The following is a 20,358-nucleotide window of genomic DNA, read 5'->3' as shown; positions in this document are numbered from 1 at the left end:
GAGGCAGCTGTCTGGAGACGGTTGCGGCCCGTTTACCTCCACAATTCAAATTCCCGGCCTCGCCGAGCAGCGGCACCCGGCCGCCGCCGCGCACGGCTCCCCGCGACCCCCGCACGGACAAGGCGGCCGCTCGGACGCCCCCCCCACCCCGCTTCGGGGTACCCCCACCCCCCTCCCTCCCCAAGTCGCCGGCCCCCCGGGGCAGGAGCCCCCCCCCCGGGACAGGGAGCGGCCGCCAGCGGCCTGTCCGCGCCCCGCTCCGGCCGCCCAGGGCTTGGGGAGGCCCGGCTCGGGCTGCCGAGGGGTTTTGGGGAGAAAAAGGCGGTTTTCGGGGCAGCCGAGCGCGGCGGCGGGGCGCCGCACGAGCGCGGTGACTCAGGCGCACACACAGAGAGAGAGAGAGAGGAGGGGTGTGGGATGGGGGGGTTGGGGGGAAAAAAAAAAAAGGAAAAAAAAATAAATTAAAAATATATTATATATAGATATATATATATAAAAGGGGGGATCCGGCTGCTTTTAGTGGGCTTTGCGACGCGGAGAGCCGGCCGGGGACGAAACTAATTGTGCTAGGGGAGCGCGCAACTCGTTCCGTGCAAAATAAATAAATAAATAAATAAATAAATAAATAAATAATTTTAAAAATCCAATAAATAAATAAATAAATGAGGGGGAAAAAATAAATAAATAAACGAAAAAATACCAGGCTACACGGAGAGAAAGGAGGAAAACAACAACAGAAAAAAAAAAAGAAAGAAAGAAAGAAAAAAGCCCTGCTGGAAGATAACGAGTATCATCCTGCGGGAGCTCTGACAAAAATGCCCCCCCCTCGTCCCGAGCCGCTCCTCCGCCGGGCCCCGCGCCTGTCCATCGCTATTTCGGAGTGGAGGGAAAAAAAAATACTGAAGCGGGTTCGCCAACGGCCCCATTTCGGCGGCGAAAGCGGCTCCCCGCTGCCTCCCTCCAGCCTCGGCGGGGCGGTGCGCTGCGCGCCGCTCACCCGCGCCGGGGAGGCTGCGAGCGGCAGGCTCGGCCCCGCAGGAGTGGGGGGGGGGGGTGAATAAAAGAAAAAGAAAGCAAAAAAAAATAAAGAAAGAAAAGAAAGAGGGAAAGGGGGGGGGGGGAGGAAAGTGAGGGATAAAGAAACTGAGAGCTCGGCACGGAGCCGCGGCGGATCGAGCGCGGGGGGCTGGTTACCTGCGTCCTGCTGATGGTCTGCCCGGTGCTGCCGGGGCTCATGGCCGGGTGATTTCTTTGTTGCGCCGCTGCCCAGGCCGGGCTGGCCGCCCCGTACTGGGCGCCCATGTCCTTGCCCATGCCCATGCCCGCCGCTGCCTGCTGGCTGCCCGGGGCGGCCGCCGCTGCCTGGGGCTGGGGCTGCGGCGGCGGCGGGGCGCTGGGGCTGCTGTAGTCGGGGTAGCTGCCGCCGTAGCTCCGCATCATGGGGCTGGGGGACGTGAGCAGCTGGTTCAAGGTAGGGGTGGCCCCGGACGGGTGCTGGTTCTGCCCGGAGAACCGCGCGAAGCCGCCGGCCGCCGCCGCCGCCGCGCCGGCAGCAGCCTTGCCGAGGCCGGCCCCGCCGCCGGGGCCCATCATCATGCCGCCGCCCGGCTGCCGCGGGGAGCTCAGCACCCCGTAGCCGGCCGCCGAGCCCCCGTAGCCTCCGCCGCCGCCTCCTCCGCCGCCGCCTCCTCCGCCGCCTGCCCCGGCGGCCGCCGCCGCTGCCGCCGCCGCCACGGCTCCCGCGCCGCCGCCGCCCGCGCCGCCGCCGCCGCCGGGGCCGCCGGGGCCGCGGGCGTAGGCCGGGTAGTGGTTGTACTGGCTGTTGGGGTACCCTTCGTGCGAGTTCTGCAGGGGGTCCATGCTGTTGGGGGCCGCCGCGGGGTGCATTATCCCCATCCCGGGGCTTTGTTGTCCGCCATGTTGATCAAAGCAAGGCCCGGCGCGGCTCGCCGTAGCGCTGCTGGCAGGGGCAGGGGCAGCGTTGCCATAATAGCTATTGAACTCCGAGACACCCACCGCGGAGGGGCCGCCGCCGCCTCCCCCGCTCCCGCCGCCGCCGCCGCCGCCGCCGAGGCCGCCGCCGCCGCCGCTCCCAGCGCTCGGGGGCGGCTGCTGGGGCTGCTGCTGTCCGCCCAGGGGTCCCAAGCCGGGGTGGTCGTAGCGGCCGCCGATGGGCTCGCCCATTTTGCCGGGCATCTCCTCCTCGTCGGCGCCTTTATTCAGCAGTTGCTGCGGCTGCTGCGGGGGCTCGGCCTGAGCGCCCAAAACACTGTCTTTTCCTCCATGTTGCTGCTGCTCCATGTCTGCACTGGGCTGAGCAGCGCCGCCACCGCCACCGCCGTTGTTGTTGCTGCCGCCGCCGCCGCCGCCGCCGAGGCTGCTGTTGTTATTCTGCACGGGATGGTGCTGAGGCGGCGGCTGCTGCGGCGGCGGCGGCGGCGGGAATTGATTTAGCTGCTGCTGCTGCTGCTGCTGCTGCTGCTGCTGCGGCGGGCGGTGGTGGTGGTGGTGGTGCTGGTGGTGGTGGTGGTGCGGGTGGTGGGCACGGTGGTGGTGGTGGGCATGGTGCTGCGGGTGCTGGGCACGGTGGTGGTGGTGGTGCTGGGGCGGCGCGGCGGGGTGATCGCCTCCGACGCTCTTCAGCTTGTGGTTGGGGAGCAGCCCCGTCTCCATGGCCGGGCCCGGGTTGGAGGAGGAGGAGGAGGAGGAGGAAGGCGGCGAGGAGCGCGGAGGCAGCGCCGAGGAGCTTCCACCTTCCTTCGCAGCCGGCTCCGAGGCGGAGGCGGCGGCGGCGGAGCCGTTCCCGTTCCCGGCGGCGGGAGCGGCGTTATTGGCCATGTCCGGCGGCTCGCCGTGCCGCTGCCGGCGGTGCGGGACGCGCTGCTCTACATTATTCACGCCGCCGGGAGCCCCGGGAGCCCCCGCGGGGCTGCTGCCGGCGCCCCCCGGCCCGCGCTCGGCGGGCAGGCTCGGCGCCGTGCCCTTGGCGGCGCCCGCCGGGGCCGCTGCCACTTGCGCGGCCATGATCAGCGCGGCATCGCGGGGCTGGGGGGCCCGGCACGCCGGCGGCGGTTGGGGGGGGGGGGGGTAGAATAAAAAGTTTTTAAAAAAAATTAAAAAATGGAAAATAAAAATAACAAAAACTGGGCCGCCGCCCTCAGAAAGAGGGGGTCGGAGCGGGGCCTGGCAGCGCCACGCGTGGCTCCGCTCACAGCGCCCCGCGCCCGTTCCCGCTCCGCGATTTCACGCTGAAAGTTTTTTTTTTTTTGTGCGTGTGTGTGTGCGCGAGTTCGGGTTTAAACGAAACTTTTTTCTCTCTCTCTCTCTCTCTTTTTTTTTTTTTTTTCCCTCCTTTCCTCCCCAGCCCGGATATGGGTAGGCGCACGCCCGGCCGCGCCGCGCCGGCCCAGCATGGCACGGGCGGGCGAGCCCCGGCAGCCATCGCCCCCTCCGCGCCCCGCGCACCCGCAAAACGCGGACTGGATCCCGCGCCGCGCGGATCCGCGCCCCGCCGCCGCCGCCCCCGGGGACACCGGGGGGGGGGCACCGGGAGCGGGCGGCCCCGAGGGGCAAACCTGGGGAGGCTCCGCTCTGCAGCCCCCAGCCAGCGTGTCGCTTTTCCCCCGGCAGGGAAACGCTCCTTATTTCACCGAAAAACGCACTTTCCTCCTTTTTTTTTTTAACCCCTATTTTTTTTTTATTTTTTTTTTCCCATTTTGTGCGCAGACGTTTCTAAAATTTAACCCAAATTCCGCATCCTCGCGGTTGTGTCCACATGGTCCAGCTGTCCCCCCAGCCTAATGGTCATCCGCGCTAATTACGCCTCCGCACGCGGGGCCGCCCCCAAGATGTTCCCCGCAGATCAGCGGGAGAGAGAGGCGTCCGCAGTCCCGTAATTGTTTCCCGAAACAATGTGCTTTCCAGCGTGCGCAGGACATTCATGAAAGAGCAGCAATACACACACACACACACACAAAAATCAAAACACGTCATCCAAATAACTTTTGCTCCAAATGGAAAGCTGTTGCTGATGACCTACATTTTTGAGCCATCGTTCAGGACGGCTTGGAGGGGTTTTTTTATAGCTATCTTACTACAAATGATACCCCGGTATACAAAAAAGTAATAGTCACACACTACGTTAAACTAATGAAAGCATCGGGGAGATCAAATACCCTGCTATGAGCGTGGATAGCAAACCGGGACATTAGCAAACATTTTCAATATAGCAAGGGGCTAAGATGCGCTGCTTTAGATGAATATTTCTGTGCACTCTGCCAAAGGTAACCACGCTTTCAAATTTCAAAATGGCTAAATAGGAGACTCGATAATAACGGTTGAGCAAAATGCGGCATCTTGAGAGCGACGCCGTCATGAGCTGGTAGGCTTCATTGTGCCCACTGTGGAAACATTAAAGAGCAGAAGCTTCATGCTCTAATGCTGAATTACCCACAAAGATCACTGATAAATGTATGAACAGTGTGATTCCAACGCTTATTAATTTTATTTCTGTCTGAAAAGTCGGAAATATTCGGACTTCAATTATGGAGCCAGTTTTGGAAAGTCTCAGCGTTCATCAAGTCCACCTTGATAACACTTCGTTACAGTTGTATTTGTCTTCTTTTGGTGCTCTTTGCGAGTGCAGAAATGTTATCTGGCTACTGGAAAAACAGAGAGTGGGGGAAAAAAATGGTGAGTAAGTCTAGTGGGGGGAATCAGGTGCATACCCAAGGGTCATTACAGTCTGTAACAACAACAAATTGCAGTTCTATGCAAACTGCTGGAAAGGGGTATATCATCTTTGTAGGAGAGAGAATAACAGAACTGTAAGATGAATTCATGCCAAATCATTCATCAGCTTTTGCCAAGAGAATACTACATCTTTGTTAGTGAGCCTTTTTGACATTTTCTCCTGGATTTTCTTCTTTTCGATATTCAAATGCGCGCTAATTATACACATTAAACCACCTAAGTTGATTTTTTGAAGTCTTTCATATGCAAATATAAATATAGATGTCTACTTGTGTGTATTTATTTACACGTGTACTCGCAAATAAAATAAAAAATCAATTACACATTTATACCTTAAGACATTTATATTCAAGCAAAAATATATACATTTAAAACCCGGCAACGTATACTGATAGCGCCCCAGCTGAGGTTCGCAATACTTCCTGACATACTCCACAACTCTTCTGACCAGGAAAGCAACCCACAAAGTTTAACGCAGATTTATTTGCGAATGTTTTCCCCAGGAAAAAAAAAAAAAAAGGAAAAAAAAGGAAAAAAAAAAAAAAAAGATGACGCTTTAAGCCAAAGAGTTTATACCACTCCTATTCCTTCCATTTGTTTCAGCAACTCGGCTACAAGATTGGAAGTAAGAGGCTATAAAATAGAGGCCCTCAGCACAATGAAATCAGTCTGCTATAAAAGGCAACACATGCCAGTTTTTCCTCCCCAATGGCAGATGCCACACCCTAAAGCAGACAGAAGGCACTGCAGTCTGTGCAAGGGAAGCACAACACAAAGCAACGATGGTTCAATTTTGTAGATCACAAATAATGTTGAAATTCCTTTTGCCATCTTTGCTCAGATGATGAGTGGTAGTGTTTGTTAAATTCAAATTCTCCTTTCCAAAAGCTCTCGTTGTATGCATGAATTATGAATTTATTATAATATAATGTAAAAAAGCTCTAATTGCCATGCATATTATCTGCTGCAGAATGATTGCATTGATATTTGATATCACAAGTGTGCAGTTTCAACTTTATTTCCGTTTTCATTGTTTCTTCGATTTAATTATTTTCTATAAACCAACGCTGTCCATGCATCGTTTCTTCTCTTGATTTTTTTTTCCCCGATAAAGTGTAAACTCCCGTGCTCCAGGATCCCTTTCCAGGATAAAGAGTACAATTTTCTGAACTTAGTGTTGGCAGTTTGTGTGCAACATTGACTGTGCCATCCGCACAGACCCCTAGGCCCCTATGAAAGTGAGCCGCGTTGCACAGCAGCGTGGCAGCCGTCCTTCTGTTGGGTCAGAGCAGTCGCTTTGAAACCATACAAAGAGTAACACCAAAGAGAGGTACAGAAAACAAAACGATGTTTTAAGAGCTCCAGAGTTATCTTAGAGATGCTGGAAGAAACAGCATCGTCGGGCTCCTTAATTTTATTTTTATTTTACGCATTTATTTATTTTAAGGTGAAACCACGGCCAGGTTCAGGAGCCTGTTGCATCTGACCCGGGCGTCCACAAGTGTCTGAGAAATCCCTTTATCCAAAAACCCTTTTTTGTTTGGTTCTCGTGCTTTATGTTTAAATCCACTGTGCGGTTAGATGAAACAGTTGTCAAATTCACCGTAATTCTCAATTTCCTTCCTTTAGATTGGCATTAGATTTAATGAGAAAAAAAGAGAGAAGTATGTGGGCTTTTATTAAATTATCACTTCTTTTACTAGTTAAACACCCAATCCAAATCATTCCGAAGTCGGTGCAAATCTTTTAATTGATTTCAATAAGGCATAAATCAGATCACAGAAAAGTAAGCAGCCAGCTCAGAGCTTTAGCTTTATGCTTTAGCTTGGTATTTGGAGCTGTAGTAATGGGATTTTCCGTTTAAGAGAACCCTTATGTGGTCAATATATAAATATAACATATTAGTATTTTCTTTATTATGTAATATTTACATTTCAGTCACAAATGCAATATGTAAACAACTGCAGTTGATACCTGGCTGATAAGCAAGAATCTTTCAGGTGTAAAGGCTAGTGTAATAATTTTATTTCATCTGGTCACAACGAACTTTGAAAAAACGCAGTTTACACCAACAGATTGTGGCCTAAAATGTGTAGAGAGTGACACATTCTACCATTTAATTAAAATCCATTCTTTAGCAGCCGCTAATCCCGGGCAATTTAATCAATTTCTTCTGGCAACGCGTAAACAAAAGGACTTCAAAACCTCACTGTCTCCATCTCAAGAATGTCATACATGATTTTATTAGGGAAATGCAACATTAGCCATTTTCTCCCTCGCTGGATTTGGACCACTTGAATAGAACGTTTAAATGCCGCGATTTTACAAATGCGCATCATCCATTGAAGTCAATAAGATCACTCACTTCCTTAAAGTTAAGCCCTGATTAAGTGCTTCTGTGGACCGAGGCCTCTAGGAAAAGCAGCTCCGGAGTCTGTACTTCGGTGAGATAGCAGCCCGAGCACTTTGCTAAATCAAAACAAAATCTCCCACTTGGCAGTAACAGTGCGTGGTGTTGATTTCTGGGTTTGCCCACCGGCAAAATCCGAGCCTTTAAACCAAATTTCACTAATATTTGTGGATCCTATGTCATTGTCTGGGAGCAGCACTGTAATTGGGGGAAACCTAGGAAAAGGCCAGCCTTCCTTTAAATGAGTAATTTATGATCCCGTTCATTTACAAATTGGAAAACTTAAACGAGATTCAGTACAACAGTAATCACAGAGTTCTCTGCCAAGGTTTCTTCCCCTCTTTCCTGTCTGTTACAGATCTTTTCTTTGCTGAGCAAGAGACGGAGCTAGCCCATGGGGAAACCAAAAGAAATGTTTGCAGTTAGCTACTTATTGGTCAGAGATCCTTTCTGTCGTCAGCTGTGGCAGGCAGGCTTGAGCGATGCACAGAAGAAACAGTCAGGCTGACAATACAGTTTTCAAACTCGTAATATAAACAAGATCAGTACCTTAGCTGTAAGCAACCTGGGTCTTCCAAGAATAATACTAAGAAAAAAATCTGATATTTTCTTTCCTAAACTTTTTCAACAGTATATTTATACTTTTTAGATGCACAACACAACTATTATCTATAGTCTGCAATATTTATCAAGTGCTGTTTCTAGGAACAGATTACAGTTGCTTCCAAGTCTTCACTGAGAAAAATGATTTGTAGGATATTTGTATGTACAGCCAAAAATGCATGGAGTTTAATTGGAGATATCTTTTTTTTTTTTTTCCTTTGTAAACTGAATTTCCTTTCCTATGACTATAGTTTGTATGTGATTCTGAATATTTGCAAGGGAGTCAAAATTATGATTTTACCTGATGTGCTCCATTTCTGACCCATTTCTGTAGTATTTCACCATTCACAATCTCTAATTCAGCAGCCCCAAGTCCTTTAGATGGAGCCCCACCTTCCTCCTTTGCAGTAATGGTTAGTAATTCCCTCCTTCCCACACCTTACCTTCGTTCCCCACCCTTTGCACGTACATGCACATTCACTCTCTGGGTAACCCCAAATTCCTGCAGGCCAACTTTCAGTTGCCTCAGCCTCCCAAAGTATGGTCATGCTGTATCACTCCTGACTATCACTCATACTGCTGCTTTCTCTCCAAACCTCCAGGTCCTACCCTCCAAGTTCCCCGTAGTGCCAATTTTCTGTAGCCCCTCTGTGTAGGGGACATGAAGTGGGTGCTTTCAGTGAAGGGAGGAACTGGAAAAGCTGGAAGGGGATGATGGAGGAGAGAGCAGGGAGAGGCCAGATGAAGTTTTCTCAGGACTTCTTCATCCCAGCCATCCCTATGCTCTCCCAAGCAGGCAACCTCCAGACTTTGAGCTGTTGCTTTGACACATTTATCCTTTAAGCACTCCTGCAGACCGAAAACTCCAGTTCCTCCCACTTCACCCTTATGGAAAGGAGACACGAGGGAGGAAGGCTGAGGTGCACGAACATTTCTTTCAGCTGCAGCGCCCGCTCCAGCAGCTCCGGTGACTGCTGTAACCACCTGGCATGGACCTTCGGCGTGCTGGTGCAACAGTCAGTGCAGCTGCACGGTGTGCCAGGAACTCAAGGGGGGGGGGGGGGGCAGGGGGGAAGGAGAGGAGGAGAAAATTTATTTTTATCCGGATCCTTGCACTGACTCACCCAACGGCCCGACCAGTAGCATTGGCATAACAGGAAGGGTGAAGAGAAGGGGCCGAGCGTTACCCACGGGGCGTTACCCGCTGCTTGCTGTTTGACCGATGGCGGGGTCTGGAGACAGAGGGAGATGAACAGGACCTGCTCAGCCAGCACTACTGCCAAAAGAAATGTGATGCACTAAGACTATGAAGTCTATCAGCCCAGCTGAGCCAGTAAAAAAATTACTATCCTAACTTTTTGCCAGCATCACCCTTACCAGATACTAATGCTCCTCGCATCTGCTGGTGCAGTTGCTGGTATGTGTGGTCCCCGACCCATTTCAGATCAAATGAGCCAGGTTACCAGACTCACTCTGCATTAGCTCAGACCCATTTGCCTAAATAAGATTAGGATAAAGTGAGCCAACAGATCTGAGGAAACAGCTGACTCCAGCAGAGGGACAATCAATAGCTGGTAGGTGGCAGTTGCCTCTTCAATAAGCACATCTGTGAGGGCTTGCATCCCTTTAGGCCCTAAGTGTTGGCCATGGTGATGGAGAGCACGGTACACATAAGTAAGTCACGTCTGCCGGGCCATTTTCTTTACTCGTACAGTGGCTCGATGGAGCCTCTAAGCTGCAAAAGGGAGCTCGCTATTCTTGCCTAAGCGTGCAAGGTGGGAGCTGCCCCTTGTGCAGGAGGCAGCTGAAATGCCTGCCATCTCCAAATTCATGGGGAGAGGTTAATCTGGTCGAAGATGCTCCACACACCAGCTGGAGAAGGGGCAGCCACGGCTTTGCTGGCAGGGGCTGTCGCAGGAGAAAGCCGTGCTCCTGCGGGGCTGCCGGTTATGCACGCGCTGCCCACGGACGCGTTGAGCTTGCTCCTGTCCCCCGCAAACAGGACGCCGCCACCAACTGCCGCTCGGGTGCTTCACTTTCACATCCCCTCTGCCACGACGCCTCTGATTGTCAAAGCCACAGTCTCATCCTTGCTACGAGGGCAAACTATTTCTCAAGAAAAGCATCCCCCACGGCTGGCTGCCTGCTTCAGCTGAGCTAAGATCTGAGCCGTGTTAAAAGAAGGTGATTTTGCATCATGGATGCAAACTCCTTCAAGGTACACGTCTCTAAAACATCTCGGCATGTCACTAGTTTAGGGCCTGATCCTGAAAATGCCTGCTAGTTCTCATAGTCCTTCCTCCTGTTAGGCCATGACATTTAGTGACAGAACTTGAGCAGCTATCATGTGGCGAGGATTGGTCTGCTTAAAACATCTGTTTCTTCTCGTTTAAATTTAAAAAGGAATGTTATTAAAATTAGAATGACCATTTTATTAATCCAAAATATCATCTAGTTGTTTAACAAAGACTTAACAATGTGAGTCATCTGCATTAACAAATCCAGATGCTATATTCAGAGGCAGCAAAGACTCGGGGACTGACAATGGGGCTTGCTTTGTACACTAATTAATTTTTTGCTATTTGTTTTTCATTCCAAACAGACCATCCCTAATATTTTATCTCTCTTGGTGGATTTTAGTAACATTATAAGTGAATGGCATAATATGAGCTTCTCTCTCATTTTAAAAAGTAATGGACAAATATTATTAAGATTTTTCTAATCTTGATTCTGTCTTTTCAGCGGCCTTCATAAAAAATGAAATGTGTGCATATCTTTTTGCCATGTTACAGCTGTTTTCTTCTCATCCAGAGGATTGGACAAACGTGGTTTTCATTTAACCACATTTAAATTTAAATTGCCACACCATTCTATGCTGGGCGTAAACTTACTGTGCATATGTCCAAGAAGAAAGGAGCCTAATTTGGGAACCGCTATCCATGGTGATTCTCATGAGCTAGAAATCAGGGACTGCACTCGTTCTGGGAAAGGCCACATAATGTAAAATCATCAAAATCTTCTCCTTTTTGCTTTTCAGTGAAGGGCTGTTCCCACTGAATGGGGATTTTCAAAGCACCTTCTGACAGTAGAATTAGAGTTCAGCAGAAGCAAAGTGATACCGGTGCTAAACATTTTCTGATTTAATTTTAATATGTATCATTTTTATACATGGATCTTATTTGCACAGCTCCATGGAGCCGTGTATTTGAAAAGCACTGCTGATTAATTAGGTTGGATCAGTATGAATGAATTAGGTGATCTCTATTTTATGCCTGTTTTGAAGTTCTCCATTGTGAACATCACCCTATTCAGTACTTCACCCTGCTTTCAAGACTTACTACTAACTTCACTCGGGCAGGAAAGGGGATCATTCAAAGCACTATGCAAGCCTCTCGAGTATGGTGGATTCTGTTACAAATGTATAAATACAGTTTATTACTCAGCTGAGGGGAACTGATTTTCCGGGTAGATTTTGAAAACAGAGGAATCGTGAGTTGGCTGGTGTGAAAATTGCAGTTCTTACGGACCAGACCTGAATCCAAGACCTCTGTTCCTAGGGTGCTATCTGTACCAGTTTAAAAGTAACCTGCCTCTCTCTCTCAATCTCTCTCTCTCTCTCTCTCAAAAGTATTTTGTACATTTTTTCTCCTATAATCTTGAAAGACTGCAAAAACAACTGTTTTCAGTGTTTTGGCATATTTACTCAACCCTTCATTAAAGACAATTCATGTTTCACTCAGAAATACAGCTAAGGTGAAACATGTTAGACTTCTCTTTTTGTTTCTTTACTTCCAGTTCAGGAGTTCCTTTATTCAGTCTGAGGTTAAATCTACTTGTATTAGAGAATCCTTTTTATCTGAGCAAATCTTATTCCTCAGCAATGAATCTCAGAACATTGTGGGGTGATTGTATAAAGCCATTGCTTTTTCTTTATTGCCCACTAAAGAAACATTTATGATTAAATGGGAAAGGGAACTATCTCATTCTCTTGAGCTGGAGATATTGGACTCAATAATGTCCTTTGTACGTGTATGTTCTATTTCAGCTAACCTGTTAGAATTGCAATATAAAATTGTAAATCAATGGCATCAAACACCTGTGAAGATGAGTAAGATTGCAAGCTATTTCTCAGATAGATTTGGAGAAACAGCTCCCAGACAAGAACTCTTTTACATGTTCTACAGGGTCTGTCCTAAATTATCACAATAAAGTCACTTTTTATACATCATATTGAGAAAATTACCAGCTGTCTGATGTCAAGCATTCAGGAACAGTATACAGAGGGACACTTGGACTTTGAGGTATGTGACAGACAACTGGATGTTCATAAAAATCGAGTTATAGGCTATTCAGCTGGTTATCTGCAGAGCTAAAAAATTCAGTCTCTTCTCTAATAATGAAAGTAGATCCTGAGGAATTTGTTCAAATCTATTCTGTTTAGCTATAACTGCAGAAAATGCATGCTTCTCTACAGAAGGTGTTCCTTTATTGATTACTTCAGTGAAGGTAGGAATAGTTAAACTGCTAGTCATAAACACTTTACAGGATAGAAAGAATGAAAGTAAAGGAGGAATTCTGTTTGTTTTTCCTGCCTTTCTGTCATCACAATGGTATCTCTTTTAAGCTTGTCATCTTCTGCTTGGCTGCTTCTCTTGTAAATGCTTTAATAATGTGAATTTAATATGAACTGTACCTTTGTACCTACAAATATACATCATTCAAAACCCTTATTCTCTGTATTTTGGAATAAACTTACGAAGATTTATATCTGTGAAATATCCCCAAACCTAACAAATAGAGAGTTCTAATTGCCCAGGCATGCTTATTACCTTTGCAAAGCATAGAGATCAGTGCAGTATACACACTTGGCCACCAGAAGCTACAGAAATACACACCACCCAGCTGATGGTATTGCAACCCTGCTCACAGAGCTGACAGTACCCACTGAGAATGATTCTGTCACAAGGGTGTTCTCCCACTCCAGTCAGAGGACACCCAGAAGACAGGGGGGATAGGTGTTAGTGTTTCAGCCTCCTGTTTTATGCTGCTCTGACAACGGTATTGCAGGTCTGCCGCTGGAAAAGGAATTACAGTGTTACCTAGAAGACTGCAGCTAGAAAGAGTCTAAGAATGATCAAGGAAAGGATCAGAGAGAGGAGGAACTCCAAGGAGAGGCACCCGCACAGAAGAGGGCATCACAGGGGTCAAAATGTCTTATTATAGCCCTGGAGTCAGTAATGTGAGGCAAAAGTTAATAAGCTAGTAACGAAAATGATGATTTCTTCACTTGGTATCTTTGACTTAAAAATGGTTTCTAGAAGATGCTTGCTCATCTACGAATCATTAGGGTTAATTACATAAAATTACTTGACTTGTGTCATACCTCCGTTTGTATGACCTAAAGGTATCTTCTGACCTTAAATTTTATGAATCTACATTAAGTAGCTGTAAGGAAGGAATGGCAGAATAGGATGTTGTTTCACTGATTTGAATTACAACATGCATTTGCATCTTTATTTGCATTTACTGTCTTGTGAGTAACTGTACCAAATGCAGTCATGGGATGGAGTTGTCACTGTGAGCTGAGAAGAGGTGAACGCGGGTTCTGAGAGACCAGGACTGTGTTTACAGGACTGACTAGTGTAGCTGTAAAGAGATGCCAGCCCTGACAGGCGTAGCTGTGTCAACAGAATTCACTGGTATAGACACAGTTGTACCAGTAAAACTGTATTTTTACCAATACTTTATTTTTGCCAGCAGTGGGAGATTGTTTTATTCTACTAGCAGAAAATATTGCTTGCTAATATAGGTGTATTCACACTAAACTGCCTAGGATTTTAGTATTCACAGCAAAGCACTCCCCTCAACGATTCCCAAACTCATCGATTTTGGTGGTGTTGCCAGAGATAGGGTGTGCAAGTGGCCCTGACCACTGTCAGCTTTGTGGTATCGTACATGACAGCATTCAATACATGAGAGTGTGGAGAGAGTTTAAGAAGAAGTCTAGGCTAAATCTGTTTGCCAAATAGTTTTGTCAAGGAGCAGTGTAAAAAGATCAGACTGAATAATGTCAGGAGAAACAATAAGTAGCAACAACAACAATAAAAAGTTCTTCTAAAACAGATTCTGTCATTTGGAGCAAAGGTTTAGCAATACTGGCAAAAAAAATGACACTGGAATAAATTGCATAGTCTCCGTGGTTTTAGTAATCACAGCTATGTATATGTGGAAAATCTTTTGCGGTGTAAACTTGCTCTCAGTAGAGACCCTAGGGGGAAGTGTGAAGGGTGAAACCAGTTAGCATACGGCTCAGGAGCAGGGGGTGAGGAGGGAATATAACCACTTTGGCCTCTAAGTGTAGGCCAGATGCGTCGCACCCGATCAGACTGTGTGACCCACTTGCGAGCCTTGCCTTTGTGGAGCGTGGGTGCTGCTCTTCACTCAGGCATGCCCATGGGCTCCGCTTCCAGACAGCTCCCAAAATGTGGGTGTGCAGTTCTGGTACCAGCCCAGCAAATGCAGAGTGTATGGAGCTGGTGCTTGAACGTACAGCTCTTGATTTTCGCAGTTCATGCCTAGGCAGTACATATTTTGGAAGGGCATGATCGCCACTCAACCCTTACTCTTCCTTAACAACATTGTAGGATGTTCTGTGTTCCTATTTGCGTTTTTTTTTTTTTTTTCCTAGTAAACTTCTTTAAGCCTTCCAGTACTCCGACACAGCTTCTCTCCTTCACCGCTTCTGCAGGTTTAGCAATTATTCCCCTGGCCAAAATGGTGGCTGGCTGCATACTGGAGCTTTCACTCACCCCTGAGGAATTTGGTTCTCCTTCCTCAGCACTTCTCATGGAGGAACAGGACTCAAAGGCTGAACCTCAGGGGATACAGTAACAATTCAGAAGTGATGATGGAACAGTTGGGAATGTGTTTGCAAGGCTGGAGATGCGTTTTCAAGCTACAGACTTTTTGTGGGGAGCTAGGTGCGACGGCCTGGGGGAGACAAAGCGCCTTTGCTGCTCTGACTGCTTCTTGCATCTGTCTCTCTGAACCCTTCATGCCTCACGGGGCTCAGCCACCATGGGGGCCTCAGTTCTCCCTGTTCCCAGCATCGCAGCTCTGACTCTTCACCCACTTCCCTCCATTATCGCCACAGCTCCCTGATGGGACAGAAGGGGAGCCACCTTTCTCTGGGGACAGCAAGTCCTCATCTGCTATGGCCAAAGCAGGGCAGGACATGCACCAGCAGCCCACCCAGTACGGGAGGCAGCCCAGCACAAACCCCATAGTGGCTCAAGCAGGGCCAAAGCTGGGGGGTGAAGAGGGAGACGCCTGGCAGGGCTGTGCCAGCTGACACCTTGGGCAAGTGGCCTCCGGCTCCGACTGCCAGCGCCACGCGGCCTCTTGCAAGGACACTCAGGCTGGGAAGAGGTTTTAGAGGCAAGAGCCTTTGTCAGAGATGGAAGCGTTGCTTGACTAGAGCTGTGTTAGCTTTCACTGGAATATGAGAGCATGATTAATAAAACAAGCCACAGTGGCTGAAAGAGTGAATTCAAGTATCGCCTATAGTCATGTGTTGTAAATTTGCTCCACAAAAAAAAAAAAAAAAAGTCATTTTAACATAAAGATTTTGGGAGTGTGAACAACATAGATCCCAGACTGTCATAATGCACTTAATATGTGTGGCAGTATTTATACGGAATCCGAGGTTAAGTGGGCAAATAAGCTTGTATCTTTAAATTAATTCAATCCAGCGCAACACAACTGCCCTGAATCTGGTGCTATTTATAATGCGCCCAGAACACTTTATACAAACAATAAATTAACCGAAACAACTGCCGTGCCAGCTACGCCAGCCGGCAGGGCACCCGGGCGCGGCGCTGCAGCGCTCCGCCGGGCGCCATCTTGCGGCCGCCGGCCCGGTGGCGCCCCGTGCCCCGCCGCGGTGCGGCCGCGGTGCCTGCCGGGAGCGGCAGCCATGTCGCGCACCACAGGGAGCGGGAAGGGCGGGGGGGTGCCTCACGCCGGCTCCTCGTGCCTGTGCTGTCCTGGCTTTCTCTGCCCCCATACCCGTGGCTGTCCGTCTGTAATCAGACTGGAGCAGAGATAAAACGCTTCACAGGCGTTACATGTTTACTTTCTTTTTGTATTTTGAGGGTATGGTGCTGTATCATCTGCCGCTGCCAGGCAGCCTGGTGCCACTAGGCAAGGGATGCGTAGTGACTTATGCCACTTGCTCACCCGCTAACCGTGGTCTCCACATTTTTTTTTTTTTATTTTTTCAACATCTTACCCCTCGCCAGTACACATATTTCATGTTCTAAGAAGTAAACGTTTTTGAAACAGGGTCGCCATTTAAGTTCCACATCATGAGACTCAGCAAACCTATTGTCAGTAGAGAAATGCGTGTAGGAATAGGAGTTATAAATCAGCCAGTTGCTCTGAAGGACTATAAATGGAAAAAAGAGCAAGAGACTTAAATTTTTTATATAGAGTACAAAGAGCACAGAAGTGAAAATTTCAAAGGGTTACAAACGCCAATAGAAAATCAATAGAGATATTAAACAAAGAGTGTTGGTTTTATCACACCTTGAATGCTAAAATTGTAAATATACAGCAAGACCCTTACTAATCAATAATAAGCGTTCTCCAAATATTGTATGGCCCTATGGAAATGCAACCATTTTCTCCCTAGGTCTTAAAGGGCTGTGGTGTCTTTCTGCTCCATTCTCTTTTTGGTGGGGATTATTTCCTGATACTGGTTTTGGGAGCAGGCAAGGAAGAAGTTGTGATACCCCTGCTACACAGAGCAGCCGTGTCCCATCGTTGCCACTGTTGTATGATTTTAGTTGTAAAGTTACAGTGACAGTCTTGACAGGTGATGCTCTCATAGCAACTCATCGTTCTGCAGTCGTGCGAGAAATTAAATATCTTAAGTTTTATTTAAGAAAAAAAAGGCTTTCAGTTTGTAGTGACAAAGTAGAAATGCTACTGAAGTATACTCCTCAATGGCTGGTGTGCCAGAAGACACCAATAGTTACTGTTTGTTTCTCAGTCCTGTATTGGTCTGAGGAAGTGGTGTGACTCCCAGTTCTGTAATTTCTTGGGTTGGCAGTACTACCTGGCACTGGACTGTGTCCCAGTTTCCTAGCTCTTTGTGGACAAGATAAGAATGTAGTATGAGTGACAAAGCACCATTTCTTCCAGTGGCAAAAGGCCCCTGGCCAGCTGATCAGTAGTATCTTCCCTCACAGGACATAGCCCCTCCAGTATCCAGGCTTTTGCAGCCAGGAGCCGCTGCCTATCATGGACACCTCTCTCAAACCACCATGGCTCACACTGCTGTCCTCACTTTGTGACGCTCATGAACTGCCCATTTGCTGTTTCCTCCCTCCTGTAGGTTGCTGACCCTGTAGTAACTGATCTGCTGATGTTGTTCTTCTCATCTGCATGGGACCTGTCAGCTACAATCTAATTGAGAGGACAAAGCGGGAGTACTGTTTTTGCATGATCCTCTGTGTGTACATCTACGTGTATCAATGAACCAAGACTTCTGAGTATCCCATCCTCCAATACAAAAGAAATACTTTGTTTAATGACTTAGAAAGAAAGAACAGGGCTTTCTCTCTCGGGTTTTATAATATGTACTCAAAATGGGGGTCAGAGAGAAAATCAATGATCAGAAACACTATATGTTGATTTACAGATAGGTTAGGGATATAAATATTACAACCGATATAGATGGTTATGCATCGTATATACTGTCTTTAGTGCTCTCGTCTTATCCATAAGCCTAAATCACATCAGAGATTCCTGAGCATTCAAAAATAGGAAATGTTACATAACTGATAAAGAACAGAAAGATTCTGAAGAATACAACTGCCTTCTTGGGCGTGTATCAACCCATGATTGTAGAGAATGGAAAAACAAGTTCGTGGAGTTCAAGTTCTTCTCCTTTGTAAAAACAAGAGCAACCTGAAAGACAGTGTAAGTTTTAAAATTCAAATGGCTCAAGTGCCTTTCTCTAGGAGTTGGACGAAAGAACATCTTATCCATACTGCTACCACTTACATGCATTTAAAAATAGACAACACAAAGACTCTTTGTATTCCTGATGTGTCTTGCACAGTGAATACAACTTTGATCGTTTATGCAGTGTCCAAAACAATAAGAGTTCCCATACCTTCTGCTCTAACAAAAGAATTTGTCTGAGCTGAGTGTACTTGAAAAGGAGATGGGCAAAAGCACAACTGAAACCAAGCCATATTGTTCCCCCTACTCTAATGCAGCTGAAAGAATGTCAACTCACAGCTGAAATCTTGAGAGAATCAAAAAAGGATCCTTCAGTAAGACTGGATTTTTCACAGATACAGTATATGAGGAGGAATATTTTCCCCAACATTTTCTCCGCACAGTATCTTTTTATGTGGCTATCATGTAGATAACAGCAGGGAATTCCACTTAAGTAGATCCTTAATGGATTTAACTAATGGTTTCTTTGTGATGCTCTCAGACAGTTCTCCTGTAATGTGGATCCTCTAAATATTTAAATCCACCATTGAAGCATTTAATAGGAAGAAAGTCTCCTACCACTAGAATAAAGAAGAGGCTTTCAGCTGGAAACAATACCAAAACAAAATCTGATTTGTACAACTGCATCAAGAATCTAAGCCCACTTGCTCTCTGAGGCAGCTGATACAACAAGGACTTGGGGTGCCAGGTAAACAAAAAACAGTCATTTGTATATTGAGACAGTCCACGTCCTTTCCTGTTTCTCTAAATCCTCCATATTTTTGAGGGCTATTTGTAGTGATTAATGGTCTGAGTGAGCAATAAAGCTGGTAAATTAATATTGCTACTTACTGTTGGTACAGGGTAAGTGCCTAACCTGGGGGCTTGTGGAATCTTGAAAATAATGGATGGGTTAATCTGGGATGCTTCTCCTTGTTTCAAATCTTTCTTCTGACACTGTCTCGGAGTAATTTTTCTCACTGTTGTATCCATTATCCTCTTATTTTATTCTTTTTACAAGTGGAGCCTGATGTTTCTTCAGTTCCATAAAATATTTGAGTTGGAAGGGAAAACCTTTTAGAAATCTACTTCATGTATTGTCAAGACCCAATTTTTTCTCTCCTGTCTCTTGCTTGGGAGGAACAGTCACTTCAGAAACTAACAGTGCTCTTTAAGCCGTCTGCTTAGACCTGGATTTCACCATGTGTCCCCTGCACAAAGAACAAAATCTGCTGTTTTCAATCTAGATTATTTCTGAAAATGAGAAATAATGGAAAAATAAAAGCTCCCTCTAGCTTGCATCCAACTGAACATAAATATAGAACTGCAAATTCCCCACCTCTCCTTTTGTGGTATATGAGATATATCCCCTACTTTTTGAATATATAGGAGTCCTCAAAAAGAATAACCATCACTCTCAGCTAAATACATCTGCTTATTCTTCTCTGCACAGTTTGGGCAGGAAAGTTTATTCCTGCAGATGACATTAATAACTTTCTAGAAATTTTCTGCTATCACTTCACAGTCCATAGTGTTTAAATCCATCTGTAACTTGTTCCATGTCAGATCCCTAAAGATAGACACTTTTTAAATTTTACTGTTTGTGATGCTTCTGTAATACAATCAATTTCTGCTTTTGAGTCACTTGGTATTACTACACATACAAGCATGTAAAAGCATTTTGAATTTCTTCATGCACTGCTGCAGTATAAATAACACACAATGTAAGCAGTAAAGTTTCTCACTTGCTATGGAAACTGGCCACCCAGAAAGGGTACCTTGGACCAACATCTAAAATGGCACCCTCGGTGGCTGTAATGGGAAGGTTCTCTAATAAAACGAGCGTGCACTAAGATTTTCTTTCTTGTTGCATCTCAGCGCTGTTAGGGATCATGCAGAACTATCAGCATGCTCCTCTCACGCTTTTACTTTATGTTGCATGGATACACTCAAAGGCTCAAATTAAAGGCTTTCTTGCTATCCTGCCCACTGCCAGAAATGGAGTGTGTGTTTTTAAACCAAGTGCATGGTTCTTTGTTACTCGGTATCTCCTTTAGCTATATGAATCCCACAGAATTAATGGAACATGACTGTCAAATATTAGCGTCTATGTGAATCAGTGCAGATGCTGAACAGATAGCAGCAGGAGCACAATATGACTACCCCAAGTTAAAATGGGGTGATGTTTATTTCACGCGAAGGTAAGCAGTAATGAGTGAGTGCATAGGAACTGCTGTTACATGGAGCAACTCAAACGTTTTTATCCGGGTGCCTGTGTATAGCAGTTGCATAGTGGTTAAAAAACAGAGAATGTAAATATTAAATTCCCAATGAAGGCCTCTTAAACACATAACTCCCATTTGCACCTTTGAAAACGTCCCATTCTTACATATTTTTAAAAATATACTTTCTTTTGAAGATGTTGCCTCTTTTATCCACGAGAGGAAGGAAGTGTATAGTACTAGTTTGAAGTGGTATAGGAGCATATACTTCCAAAAACAGTATTTTATTTATTTTTCAGTGGAGTCCCATCTGTGAATTGCTGCTGTGTGCTGACTCACAATTTATGCAGCTTTTGCCCAAAT

General features: G+C 46.7%; 1 protein-coding gene across 6 annotated transcripts in view; it reads right to left on the bottom strand.

Moving 5' to 3' along the window:
• ARID1B (AT-rich interaction domain 1B) overlaps nt 1-4,309 on the bottom strand; it is a 326,453-nt gene extending 322,144 nt beyond the window's left edge. The window contains exon 1 of one of the 6 annotated variants that reach the window (XM_080585917.1): nt 1,195-4,309. In XM_080585917.1, the coding sequence (XP_080442043.1) occupies nt 1,195-3,024 (1,830 nt within the window). In that variant the 5' untranslated portion in view covers nt 3,025-4,309. The remainder of the gene's footprint in view (nt 1-1,194) is intronic. The other 5 variants (XM_080585915.1, XM_080585913.1, XM_080585918.1 and 2 more) reach the window with 5 other exon arrangements.
• Nucleotides 4,310-20,358: the final 16,049 nt, after the last annotated feature.

The sequence above is a fragment of the Anser brachyrhynchus genome (assembly GCF_964034855.1).
Source record: "Anser brachyrhynchus genome assembly, chromosome: 3".
Classification (NCBI taxonomy): Eukaryota; Metazoa; Chordata; class Aves; order Anseriformes; family Anatidae; genus Anser; species Anser brachyrhynchus.
Note: the sequence above shows the minus strand (reverse complement) of the source record. Positions and strands in the feature narration are given on the sequence as shown.